This window comes from Equus quagga, chromosome 6 (assembly GCF_021613505.1).
Source record: "Equus quagga isolate Etosha38 chromosome 6, UCLA_HA_Equagga_1.0, whole genome shotgun sequence".
NCBI lineage: Eukaryota > Metazoa > Chordata > Mammalia > Perissodactyla > Equidae > Equus > Equus quagga.
This window is the reverse complement of record NC_060272.1, coordinates 13,200,614-13,214,839: the sequence shown is the minus strand read 5'-3', so window position 1 is coordinate 13,214,839 and position 14,226 is coordinate 13,200,614. Positions and strand designations below refer to the sequence as shown.

Here is a 14,226-nt window from a genome sequence, read left to right as displayed (position 1 = left end):
TATGAGTTCATACTGAGATAGATAAGAAAGATAAATGAGGGAGGGAGCTCAGCTCTTTCTCACAGTAGATTTTTAACTAATAAGTGTAGAAAAATCACCATTTGGCAGACACTAAATTGTTTGGGTAAGACTTATCAATGACGGATGCTAAGATTAGTGGGTGAAAATACGGTGAGAAACAGGTATGTGCATAGTTTCATATCTTCCCAGGAGATACTAATTAATTACAATGGGATAAATAGTACCTTTAAAGTGGAGAAACCTAGCAACTTCCCAAATGATCAACATTAACATCACTGGTAATGGGTCAAAGCAACATCAAGCACCTCTTGATAGGATGCACTGAAAAGAGCACTTCATTTCTGTGATATTCTTGTCAAAAATGTATAACCTGAATATAATCACAAGGAAACATCAGACAAACCAAAATGAAAGACAGGGTACAAAATAAATGGTTTGTAGTCTTCAAAGGTGTCAAGGTCAAGAAACACAAAGAAAAGTAGATCAACTTATCTAGATCAAAGGAAACTAAGGACACATGACAACTAAATGCAACGTGTGATCTTGGATTAGTTGCTGGACCAGAAAAAAATGTTTTTCTTTTGTAGTAAAGGTCATAAATGGGACAATTGGTGAAATTTGAATGTCTGTAGATTAGGTGATAATACTGTTATCAGTGTTAATTTTCAGATTTGGTCACTGTATTGTGATTACATAAGAGACTTAACTTGGCTTTAAGAACTATAGTCTAAAGTAATTAGAGATAAAGTGCATCGTGTCTGCAACTTACCTTCAAATGTTTGAGAAAAAAATTGTGTGTATACATAAAGAGAGAGAAAATAAATGATAAAATAAATGTGGTAAGATGTTAAATTTGGAGGAAAAAGTGTTTCTAGGTAAAGGATACACAGTGACTCTTTGTACTTTTTTGGGAATTTTTTGTAATTCTGAAATTATTCCAAAAAGGTTTAAAAAATAGGTGAAGAGGAGTATATACTGCCCCCCAAAACTAACATTTAAGAAATAAAAACAGAGATGTATTGTGACTTATACATCATTCATCTGTTTAATTCTAAAGGATAGGGGAGTTTAAATTTGTTTTATGAGGGGCAGAAAAGGAAGGACGGTTTTACTGTCTAGTTTGATAACTGCTTAGTTGCTCAAATAAGAACTTTTTTCCTGAGCTGATTGTGAGCTTTAGTTAAGATAAAGAATCTTTAGAGCAAAAACGTAATTTGGTTAAAGTTAACTTCTGAATCCCCATGAAATAAGCAGTGGCTTTTGGCCTCTGTTTGATCCTGGCAGCGTGTGCAGCTAATGTCTGGCCAGTGTTTTGGAAGCAGCAGGTAGTCAGGGGAAAGCTGCCTCTAGGGGTCCTCTCTTCGTGGCCTGGTCATGATCTCCTATACAGACGAGACCCTGTGAACTTTGGCAGAGGTCGTCCTCAATTCCCAGACTAAAACTCAGAGTCATAATTTTTATGAGTATGTGATTAATAATATGGTTGACGTTATAAGCTAAGTCTCGGAGAGTACCTCTACTATCCACTTACTGTCTGAACAAGGATCTGTGTAAATAGCGTTGTGTTTCCTGGGACAAGGAAGGAAAGTAAACAAGTACAAATGGTAACTTTCAAATGTGTAGGAACTCTTTTAGCAGTTCAGTGATTTTTCTCATTTATCTCATCTTTTGAGCTTTTGAGGTATGAAATAATTTTTTGATTATTCCTCTATTTGGCTTTAGAATTAATTAATGTACAGAAGTTTTTAGAGCAGTCAGTTGAAGCATCTAGATTTTGATTGTCTGCCATTGGCCATTGTTTCGCCTTGGAGTCCTTAGGAGAGAAAAACAGATAATGATTTGATTTTGAATAGTAGTATGTAATATTTTTCTCAGAGAATGTTAAAGAGAAAATGCTTTTCTGTATTAATTTTATTCCTGAAACATCATTTAGCAAGATAAAAGTCTGTTTTTTCATGCTCTATTTACTATTCAAGTAGAAAGATTTTTAAAAGTCCATGCTTCATTTGTGTGCTTGAGTGACTCTGTTCTTTGCTATCCAAATGTAAATTAATGTTTGGTTATAATTCCTATGCATTATGTTTTCTACAATCAGCATCTCTTTTTCAACTTTGAATATGGAATAAAAATACAGCATATCATTTATTCTGTAAAACTGCATACATTTTAACTTTTTGGATGTCGTCAGTCACCAGCTGAGCACTGGGCATCAGAAAATGGTCTTACTTTTATTCAATTATCATTAACTATTTCTGAAAGCTATTTTACTGAAGACAGGGTCTGATGCCAACTATTTTGGCCTTGGCCACAGTTGTACCAGCCCTGGACTGGAAGAAGAAAGCTGGTAAATTTAAATAGGAAATATGAAATATATGAAGTGAGCAGTATTATTTTTATTTAACTGAAGGAGGGAAGTTCAAAAATCCTGACAGCTTGCCTTTCTAAGTTCTTTATTATTTATACAAAAAAGGCTTGTAAATTGAAACATTGTGAATTGTTAATTTGTACATAGTACCTTTTATTGGAAATAAATTACAGCTGCCCCTCGATCTTCTAACTTTCATCCTTTCCAGTCCCTCCTTTAGGATCTTATTTTTTTCAGAACTTCAGTTGCTATACATGATTAATTTGCACATTGCTGGTTTTGCTTTACATTTCCCACTATTTCCCACTCTGTTTTGGATTCTGTCATGTGGATGCCCACCTCCATGACTTCTGTATTCTGATGTATATGCATTCTGACCTGCCTGCTCTTCTGAGGTCTGATCATTTGGGCATCATCAGTCTCATTTCACAGGCATCTCAAATTTAGCTTGCCCAAAATGAATCAGATTTTTTCCTCTCAACCTGTTCCTTCTCTGTAAAGGGCATCTTCTATTGTGTAGCAGAGCCAAAAGTTTGGATGTTGTACTTGACTCGTCTCCCCCATTCTTTTTTATTTTATTTTTCTTGTTGAGGAAGATTAGCCACGAGCTAACATCTGTTGCCAATCTTCCTCTTTTTTTTTTTTTGCGTGAGGAGGATTAGCCCTGAGCTAACATCTGTGCCAGTCTTCCTCCACTTTATATGTGGGTCACTGCCTCAGCATGGCTGACGAATGGTGTAGGTCTGTGCCTGGGATCTGAACCCACAAAGCTGGGCTACTGAAGCAGAGTGCGCCAAACTTAACCACTGTGCCAGGGGGCCAGCCTGGTCCCTCCTCGATTCTTGATGTCCACTAAATCACCAAGCCTTATCTGCCTCCTAAATCTCCCTCAAGTCTAGCTACTTTTCTCCATCTGTATTGTCTACACCCTAGCTGTGACCTGAGTTCTTGCCATTTTTCAGTGTGTCTCCTGCAATGGTCAGCTAATGGTTTTTCCCGTCTTCACTCTTGCCCCTCCCCAGTCCATTTCCCAGTAGCAGCCTGAGTGGTTCCTGGAATGCACGTATCTAGTCATATCTACCCTCCTTTACCCATTCAACTTGATCTCTCAAGGTAAAGTAAAATCTGTGTGTGGCTCTCAGACCCTGAATGCCCATGTTTGGTTTTTCAGGCATGTAGTTTTCTCCTTTGCTCCCGCACTTCGGCCTTGGTGTCCTTTTTTCAATCCGCTTCATAGAAATGCCTAGTGGTATCCATTTGCTTTTTACAACAATGAAAATTCTTAAATACTTTAAGTTCCTCCATAATACTACTCCTCTTTGTGTCCTTCTGCGTCTGTCTCTATTCTCTTTCCCAGCCAGGAAAATTTGTGTAAGTCGCAAATATTTTCCTCTTCCTGGAACACCACATCTGTCATTTCCTATGCATATAAATCTCTCTGGCAAGCCATAACCCTTTCCTCCTTCAAAAGTGCTTTAGTTTTGTCTGTCTGTAAAACGTACGACAAAGGGATTTATTTCCCTTTTATAGCCTGACTTCTTTCAGGGAGTCTTTGATTTTAAATTCTTGCGTACCTAGTTTGTCTTTCTAAGCATCTTAGCACATTGCCTTCAGTTGCTTTTCATTTTTGTCTATCCAAATATCACTTATAATACAGGCATTGTCACGTTTTCACAGTGATTTGTTAGGTGTATTGCTGTCATCAGAAGTTTCCTACACCTTCCAATACTTTCCTCATATAAATATACCTAATTACAAAAGCCCTTTGAAACAATACTTATTGAGTATAGGCTAAGGCATTACCCACAGAGCAGGGTTGGGAAACTGCATTTCTCCTGGGCATGTGCTGTGAAAGATATTTATTAGATCATTGTCTATTTGGGATAGCTTCTTCCCTAGAATATTTGTGTAGCTAAAAGAATTGCATTAATATTTGAATTTTGGAACTTTCTCAGAATGTTTTGAGGTAGTTTGAATAGGTTGAAAATTGACTTTTATAAAATTATCGGTACATAATATCTTCTGAATCAGAAACAGAGATGCTCAGAATTTTGCATATGGTCTAGTATAAAGAGATGCATAGAAAAATGCCTAGAAGAATGTATTCAGTTGTTAACATTGGTTGGCTCAGAGATAGGTCATATTGAAAAGAACGCCCTTCTTCTGCTTGTTTACATTAGGGTACAGGGTAACCTGCTGCAACAAAGATTCTTAAATACGATGGTATAAATAACATAGAAATTTATTTAGTTCTCATTTAACAGTCTTGCTGGTCCATGCTGATGGGGAAGGTTAGTGTCCTGTGGCTATTCCAGGAGATACACACACACACACACACACAACCATACACCCGTTTTGTTGCTCCGCTTTCTCTGCGTTCCCAAAGCTGAGTTACTGCCATGTCAGGAAGCCTATAGGAAGAGAGAAGGAAAGGAAGTCCAAGCAATTTTTTTTAAGTAACTGCGGCCTGAAGTCGGATACATCACCTTAACTTACAGTTCCTTGTGTGAGGATTAGTTTGTCATGTTTAGCTAAAAGACAGACAGAAAATGAAGTCTGTGTCTTGGTGGTCTTTTGTTCAGCTAAGAACCTGGACAAAATGAAAAGCAAATTTTAAGGGAAACCAGCAGTCTGTCACAATATACTTCTATATTAGAAATTTTCTTTTATATATATGACTATGATAATTTATATTGTACTAAACTTTAAATGAATGATTCAGCCGTTCTGAATCACTATTTTCTTTTTTAAGTCTCCCTTTTCCTTATAATTTTCTTATTCTATAACTGATTACTGAAAGTTCCCCCAAAGCAGGTACCATAATGTTAGTTCTCATTTTTCTTCCAATGATATCTAATTGCTGCATGAGTAGTAGGTGTAGAATAAATATTGATAGATATAGATTAATTTGCTCTGAATAGCAACTTTGTTAAAACCTCATAGCAAACGTCAGCAAATGTTTTTGGTAATGGGCTAAGGAATAAATATCTTAGACTTTGTGGGTTGCACAGTCTCTGTTGCAGTTACTCAACTCTAGTGTTGTAGCATGAAAACAACCATAAGTAAACACTGCTGTGTTCCAATAAAAGTTTATTTATAAAAATAGGTAGTAGGCTAGATTGGGCCTACAGGCCATAGTTTGCTGACCCCTGCCGTATAGGATGGGCACACCCTCTACATAGAAATAGGTGGAAACTTAGATTTGTGGAGCTGCACTCTTACAGAATATGAAACTGGAAGTAGGTAGGTACGTAGGTAGGTCGGTCGGTCGGTCAGTCAGTGCTGAGGCTTAGGATACAGTACAACTTCTGTCTAATGTTTATTAATCACATATTGTCTTCTCCCTATTTATCCTCATATAAAAAAAGGATAATAATGTCCACAATGATTCTAATGCACCTTCTTGAGTGCCTGGCGTTGCATTAAGTGTTGTCTCATTTGTACCTCCTGACAATCATACCGAATAGGTTCTCTTGTTATCACCATTTGACAAGTGAGGAAACTAAAACTTCGAGAGGTTAAATAGCTTACCCAACGTGAGACGTAGATGTGGTACTTGAACCTGAGTGATTCTTAGCTTACTTTATAATTATTCTTGTAAAAGTAAGGACTCTCTAAGATTTGAATAGGAAGATCAGAATCAGGCTTTCTAGGTTTGTTATGCAGCGTAATGGTACAGATTAGACCTGTTCAGAAGTGGGCTAAAGAAATTGGAAGGAATTAACAAACCTCTCTGTTTACTTCAACTTCAGTTGTATTATGTTCCAGTGGCCCTGCTCTTCTTGAAACCTGATGTAATTCCTGCTTTCCCCGGATTTGAAATGCCTCTTTATACTACCTTTTATTCCTAGTTAACATCTTTGTAATCTACATTGCCAAGATCAAATAATTCCTTCATTAGATCTTTCTATATCATAGAACTCTCCTGATACCGTTTGTATCCCTCTTGTGGCAGTTACCTATTTGAACCTTACTTTGGAGTAGTTGTTGTGTACCAGGCTCAATTTTTCATACTAGATCACAAGCTTTTTTCATCTTCTTCTTCCTTCCTCCTTCTTTCCCTTCCCCTCCCACTTTTCTCCCCTTCCCCGTCCCTTCCTCCTCCTCTTCTTCCTGCTTCTCTACTTATTGAGGTATACTTGACATATAATAAACTTCTCATATTTAAAGTATTCAATTTGACATAGGTATACATCTGTGAAACCATCGCCACAATCAAGACACTGAACATTTGTGTCAAGTCCAAAAGTTTTCTCATGGCCTTTGTAATCTACCCATTCTCCAGCCCTGTCCCAGTGCAACCACGTGATCTGCTTTCTGTCACTGTAGGTTCATTTGCATCTTCTAAAATTTTATATTGATTGACTCCTACCATATGCATTATGTTTGGTCTTGCTTCTTTAATTCTGCGTAATAATTTTGAGATGCGTCTTTGTCATTGCATGTTTTAGTGACTCATTTCTTTTTATTGCTGAGTAGAATTCCATTGTATGGACAAGCTACATTTTGTTAATTCATTCATCTGTTGATAGACGTTTTAGATTATTTCCAGTTTTTTAATTGCAAATAAAGCTGTTAACCTTTGTGTATAAGTGTTTGTATGGGCTTATGTTTTTATTTTAACTTGGGTAAATACTTAGGAGTAAATTGTCTGAATCATATGGTGAGTATATGTTTAACTTTTTAAGAAACTGCCAAACAGTTCCAAAGTAGATGTACCAATTTATATTCCCACACAGGGTGTGACAGTTTCGTTTGTTCTGCCTCCTCACCAACACTTGGTGTTGTCTATCTTTTAACCTTTAGCCACTTAAATTGGTGTTTGGGAGTATCTCGTTGTATTTCTTTGACAATGACGTTGACTATCTTTTCTTGTGCTTACAGGCAATTTGTATATCTTTTTATGAAATGTCAGTTTAGATCTTTTGCCTATTGTTTTACTTGGTTTAGTTGTCATCTTGTTATTGTATTGTAAACATTCTTTATATATTCCAAATATAAGTTCTTTGCTTATGTGTTATGAATATTTTCTCTCAGTCTATGGCTTGCCATTTCATTTTCTTAACTATATCTTTGAAGAGCAGGCTTTTAAGTTTTGATGAAGTACAATTTGTTAATATTCTTTTTTATGGTTCCTGGTTTCTGTGTAGTACTAAGAATCTGTTGCCTCAAGGTAACAGATCTTTCTCCTGTATTTTCTTCTATAAGTCTGTCTTATAGTTTTAGGTTTTATATTTAGATTTGTCATCCGATTTGAGTTAATTTTTGTGTATGGTATGAGTTAGGGTTGAGTTTCATTTTCATTTTTTCTCAAATGGATATCTAGTAGTTCTACCATTTGTTGAAAAGACGTTTATTTCCTCATTGAGTTGATTTGGCAATCACAAGCTTCTTATGTTAACTTTTAGTGTTTTATTGCTACTTCAAGTTCAGATATTTTTTTGTTGTTACTTGAAGTCAAGGAGTTGAATTATCTTGCATGGTTTTTGCTAGATCATAAGACACTGATGATAAATTTCACCAGATAAGAAGAATTAGATTTTTAACTGACTCATTGTTCTCTGATTCAATCTGATATCATTTTATTTTTAGGTGTTACACATAATATTGCATTACTTCGAGAGGTGATAATCAACTCACGCTTTATAAAAGGAGACATCAACACTAAATTTCTTTCTGATGTATATCCTGATGGCTTTAAAGGTTTGTATGCATTGAAGTATTTTAGTATATTAAAGTTATTTTTTATACTTTATTATAATGTATAACTTTTTCTAGTTTGAAATTAAGACCTTTGACCTATATTATACATGATTTATTAACATACTTAGAGTATCCTAGACAATTGACATTCATGATTTTGAGTATTCATGAGTGACTCATGAATGTGTAATAATCTGTAATTTTGTTAAGTGAGGAATTCAACTATGTGGAATGGTGTCAGTCTGGTTTTGAAGCAAAAATATCTAGGCAGAGCATTAACCTACCTCATTTTCTAGTTTCTGAAAATGAGTTCAAATTTGTATCCCTGCTGATATGAGTATATGCAGGAACACTTCTTTTAATGATTAAAACTATATCTTTATGAAAATTAGCACTGAAAATTACAGAATACCAGATGCTATTCCTATTAATGAAAATGAAGATGTCTAAGAAGATGATGGTTTTCGTTCTGAAAAATGAATTTATTGAAGGAACAAGTAGAATGTGAGATTTAGCACTGCAAAGTTATCAGTGTTTCCACGTAGTAGAAAAATTGCTCATCAAGTGAGAGACAGAGAAAACCCTTTAGTGAGCATAGAAAACATGGTTAATGAGATGGTAAGAAACTGACAGGATCTGCAGGAGACAATAGAAATGTTATTAAGGTGAAAGCCACAAGCCTCTACATATATTTCTAATGAACTTGGGGATATATGAAAATTAGATGTTCTCTTACAAGTTTCAAGTGTTCTTTATGTCCATTTAAAGTGTTTTAGTATGTAAAATGACCCAGTCATTTTAGAAGCTATATATAGATTCAAGTCAACTTCATGTAGTTAAGCTATTGAATACATTAGAAAGCAATTTCTTACAATGTAGAGTTTTCATAAGACTAACTGTGGATTACTGATTTGATCTTTCTTTTAAAACTTTAGTATTACAGGGTTTCATCATTAGTGCCAAGGTAAATGAAGAATATTTCTTTTTGGGAACTCAAAACGCAAGACAAATGAATCATCAGGATCTTTTTCTTGAGCTTTTGAAATTTTAAAAATATAAAATACAGCCCTAACATGATTACAGTTTTATACTTCATTCATTTTCTTTAATATCTGTTGGTTTCACAAAGCCAGGAACTACTTATGTTATTGCTTCTTACTGTATCCCTAGCAGCTAAAACGTAACAGACACTAAGTAAATATTTGTTGAATTAATGAAAAGAACCTTATAGTATTGATGAAAAGGGATTACCTTGGATATATTTAATTAACTGTACGTCTATCCAGATTACCAGTTAGTTCTATTTTGATCCTAACGTTTTGGCTTCTTGTCCTGTCTGAAGTTTTAATTAAAAGTTGTAGTAAGTTGTGAAGTGGACTCAGGATTTCCATATGCTTTTATGTCTGCCTCACTAATGCTTTTGTGAAGGTGATATGACATGAATCAGTAAGCAGAAGGAGACAACGGGTCAAAACTTCAGGGAAGCTTTAGAATAAACATACTGGGGCTGGCCCAGTGGTGCAGCGGTTAAGTGCGCATGTTCTGCTTCAGCCGCCCGGGGTTCACAGGTTTGGATCCCGGGTTTGGACATAGCACCGCTTGGCAAGCCATGCTGTGGTAGGTGTCCCACATATAAAATAGAGGAAGATGGGCATGGATGTTAGCTCAGGGCCAGTCTTCCTCAGCAAAAAGAGGAGGATTGGCAGTGGATGTTAGCTCAGGGCTAATCTTCCTCAAAAAAAAAAAGAAAACAGAACAAACATATTGATGTGGATGGTATTTATATATACATACACACATTTATTACGTGTCTGGATATATGGTATTATATTCTATTACCATGGAGAAAAAAATGGGGCATTTAAAATTTCTGATTGGAATTGATTACTATGTACATGATTACTAATTTCTAATTGGAGTTGATTACTATGTATTGTGTGTTGTACATTCAGCAGCAATTGAAAATGTTTCAAGTTCTCAAGAGAACTTAGAAATTTACTTGAAACCCAGTATTGCATGGGGCCAACACCATGGCATAATGGTTACGTTTGCTGCACTCCACTTTGGGGGCCTAGGTTTGGTTCCCAAGTGTGGACCTACACCACTCGCTGGCGGCCATGCTATGACGGTGACCCACATATGAAATAGAGAAAGATTGGCACAGATGTTAGCTCAGGGCCGATATTCCTCAAGCAAAAAAAGAGGAAGATTGGCACAGAGGTTAGCTCAGGTCCAATATTCCTCAAGCAAGAACAGAGGAAGATTGGCATAGATGTTAGCTCAGGTCCAATATTCCTCAAGCAAAAAAAGAGGAAGATTGGCAAAAGATGTTAGCTCAGGGCCAGTCTTCCTCAGAGGAAAAAAAACCAACCTAGTATTGCAGTTTTCTGTGATAAACTTAATATGTTACATTTCTTTTTTTGGTAGGGAATTATCAGCACAGACATTAAAATTCTGTTTCTTAGGCTTATGCAAGATAGGAACACAATTTTTAAATTGTTATAAGTTGTTAGAAGAAAATTTAGCAATTTTTAACCTCAGCCTTCATTTTACCTGTGAGGAAACTAAAGCCCAGAAAGATTGATAAGACTAAATGACCAGTAATGTAATAAAACCAGAAATTCAACTTTGACTTTTCTACTTTTGTTTCAAGACTCGTTCAATTGTGCTAGGATTTAAATTCATAAATCACAAAAGTCTTCAGAGTATGCTATATATTATCATATTGCCTGTAAGGACTTTGAAAGTACACACCTATATTTGCCATTCTTAATGTCTACTTTTTATTCCTTCATGTTATTTTCATATCAGTTCTTTCTTCTCTGAATGGCAACTCTCTCTCGTTCTTCCTCAGATTACTCTATTTCTCCTTCCTCGTTTTTCCCCAGAGCAGGTCTTAGATATATTAAACTGTATCATCTTTGATTGTTTGATATATGTGCCTGAAAGAGACAGCAGGAAGTGGCAACTGAAGTTAATCCAGGATCTTCTCCATATGTTTGAGACTGGGTCATTTTGCCCCTTTGGGATTACCCATCTGCTTCCCATCTGTCCAGCTATCCTAGGCACTATTCATAGGCAAGTGCTTGTTTTTGTAACTGCATTAACATTTTTTATTATATATGTTTATTATCCCAAGTTTATTTGTAGACTAGGGCAGTGTTACTAAAAGTTCTTAGATTGAACTTTGAATGATTGTGTCTAAAATTTAAAAATAAAATACACAAGAATTTGTTCTTCATATCAACTTATTAGATTCTGATGTTGAAAGGCTATTTTCTTTTCACTCTGAAAAATAAATGGAAAATGGAGAAGAAGATATTTTGATTCTGGAATAAGAGGAAGAAGGTATTTTAAGAACTATTATTTCACTTGGCTTGTAATGAACATTTTGGACTTATTTCTTTGCTGCCTTGCTGTACTTCAGCCACCAGCCCCATCAAAAGAAATTATTAGAATTATATTTCTCTTCTGGAAGTTGCAGAATTTTTATAAAAGTTTAATTTAACCCAAGAATTATACCATTAATTATACTTCTCTTTTTTTATTGAATTTAGTCAAGTATTTCTAAACCTTTAAAAATAGTACTATAATATATAGACTGAAGTGTTGCCTTTAAAAACTCAATCATTAAAGTCATTTAACAGATAATTAGTATAGGCTCTAGAAGAAAACCAAAGATGCATGATATATTTTTCCTGCCCTTAAGGAGCTTACAACACGGGAGAAATAAACATAGAAAGAACTAACTACACAACAGGACAGAAGAAAATAAGTGCCAAGTGAAGATACAAGCAAAGTGTCTTGAAAGCAGAGAACAAAGAAACCAATTCTAATTTAGGGAATCAAGGATGACTTCAAGAACACGGTAGCATGTAGACTATTGAAATACTTCTCTAAGGGCTCTATTCCTTAGGCGTTGGGGCCACCATGCTGCCTTGGGAGAGCCACTGTGTGCATCTCTTCCTAATCCATCTTCTTTGATATAGTATTGGTAGTTTGAAATCAGTCTTGGAGAAAGTATTTACAATAAGGAAGTTAGCAAATGCTGCACACTGAGGCATTTCTCCTTCCTTCACACCTCAGTTGGTTGTTAAACATTTACCAGCAAGCTACTGCCTAACCCTTTGACCTGACTATTGAAAGCAAACAGAGCCGTTAATGTACAAAGGGAAAGGATTACCCATCTAGGGAGGAAGACCTAGAAGAATCCCTGAGGACAGGTGGTCCTCAGTTTTAGAACTGCTGGTATGGGAAGCAGATGACTACTCTTACTGAAAAATAGTAACAACACCTAAGAATATTAAATTAGAGGAGAAAGACTTTAATAAACTAAAAGCTGTGAGTTTTAGAAATAAAACATTTCAGCAAAATGAAAGCATGGTCACTGCTCAGAACCAAATTATAGTGACCCAAAGAAATAAATGGAAGACATATCTCAAAACATGTAGCAGAAAGGTAAAGAGAGGGCTGGCCCCATGACCGAGTGATTAAAATTGTGTGTGCTCTGCTTTGGCAGCCCAGGTTCATGGATTCAGATCCTGGGCACAGACCTACTCTGCTCATGAGCCATCCTGTGGCAGTATCCCACATACAAAATAGAGGAAGACTGGCACAAATGTTAGCTCATGGTAAATCTTTCTCACAAAAAAAAAAAAAGGTAGAGAGATTGGAATCATGTAGGAAATGATGAGAGATGTGGAGGGAAGATCCAAGAGATTTTATATGTAGATAAGCTGAAAGATGATTCTTAACTGACTTAGCAACCTAAGAAAGTTGAATCCTAAGCTGACAGTGTAAAAACAAAGTAGCTTATTATCACTGCAGAACCCTTCAGAAGTCTCAGTAGTTATTAGTTCCAAGTACCTTTGGAAATTCCCAAAGGTGGAACTGTTGGTCTAAAAATCTCTGATAGGTTTTCTCCATATTCCCTCCCTCACTCTTCAAAGCAGGGTGACTCTCTCCTCCACCCTGGCAAAAGCTTTGAGGTTCTTCTCTGTAGAGAGTAAAATAGTCTGCACTGGGGGACACCAGGCACAGTTGAACAGAGGATGGAGTGAATGTGGACATACTGAATGTGGTGACACTTCCTCCCCCCAGCCCTGATCCCCACTTGGTTCCCAGAGTGCTGGCAGGCAGGCAGGTGCTGTCAGGCACAAGAGTAGAACATGCCTCTCTGAGCAATCTAACCAGCCCTAGAGAGGTTACCTATGGCTCTCCCAACAAAATGATCTGCACAGATTACCCTACACCTGAAGCCCATAGTCCGCAAAGCCACATCCCACAAAGAGGTGAGAACACGTGTGACTTAGAATCAGGACATCTGTCAGAATTGTTTAATGCAATACTAGATTTAAGGGTAACCACCAAACGAGTGTTAAAAATAGATGATAGAACTAAAACCTTTTAGGAGAAAACAGATCAGGCTTCTTAAAAACTCGGTCATGCATATGAGGATGGATAATAGCTTGAGGTTTGCAGAGGTTTCTGGCAAAGCTACTGCATTGTTTTGGCCTCCAGTAACTGAGGGCTTAATGAGCAAGGAGTGGAGAACCTAAACATTGTTTAGGTCTTAGGGCATTTGTTTGAAGTTGTCCCCCAAAAGTTTAAGAAAGTGAGGCTTAATTGTTAGGAGGAAATTTTTCTCCTTTTAGTCACATATGTTTACTGAACCCATTAGGTCAAAGGTAGTGGTCTCAGCTCTAGAGGTAAAACTATTTCAAAAAGCCAAAGGCTTTTTAAACCAAGAACTGCACCTTTTTCCAGCAATGTCTTCACCAGAGAGCCAGTTGTTCCTTGACTTATTGACATCACAGTAGAGGTTTCAAGCCTTAATGCTCTGAACATCAAGAGCTAGGTTTGAGAAAATCTTCGAACTTCACCTGGGCTAAGGGTCTACTTCCACGTAGAAGTGGCGTGCTCCTGTTGAAGATTTCAGCTGTTAGAGTGCTTGAGGCTGCGTCAGTCCTGTGGAGGCTGGAGGTTCAGACTTTCTGCCTTCTCACCAGTCCTATCCCACAGCTTCCTGGAGTCATGCCATGAGTCTTCTCCATCAGCGTTGGCAGAGGGGTGACAAACAAGTGTCAAATTGTAGTGCTCTCTTAGTTTACATTCACACTTGACAAAGGAATAGGAAA

The 14,226-nt window shown here is 36.6% G+C and overlaps 1 protein-coding gene across 1 annotated transcript in view; it reads left to right on the top strand.

Annotated features, from left to right (window-relative positions):
• Positions 1-14,226, top strand: part of PCCA (propionyl-CoA carboxylase subunit alpha) — a 438,123-nt gene that overhangs the window by 239,855 nt on the left and 184,042 nt on the right. Inside the window, exon 17 of the mRNA XM_046664150.1 lies at positions 7,979-8,089. Coding sequence (XP_046520106.1) covers positions 7,979-8,089 — 111 coding nt within the window. The remainder of the gene's footprint in view (positions 1-7,978; positions 8,090-14,226) is intronic.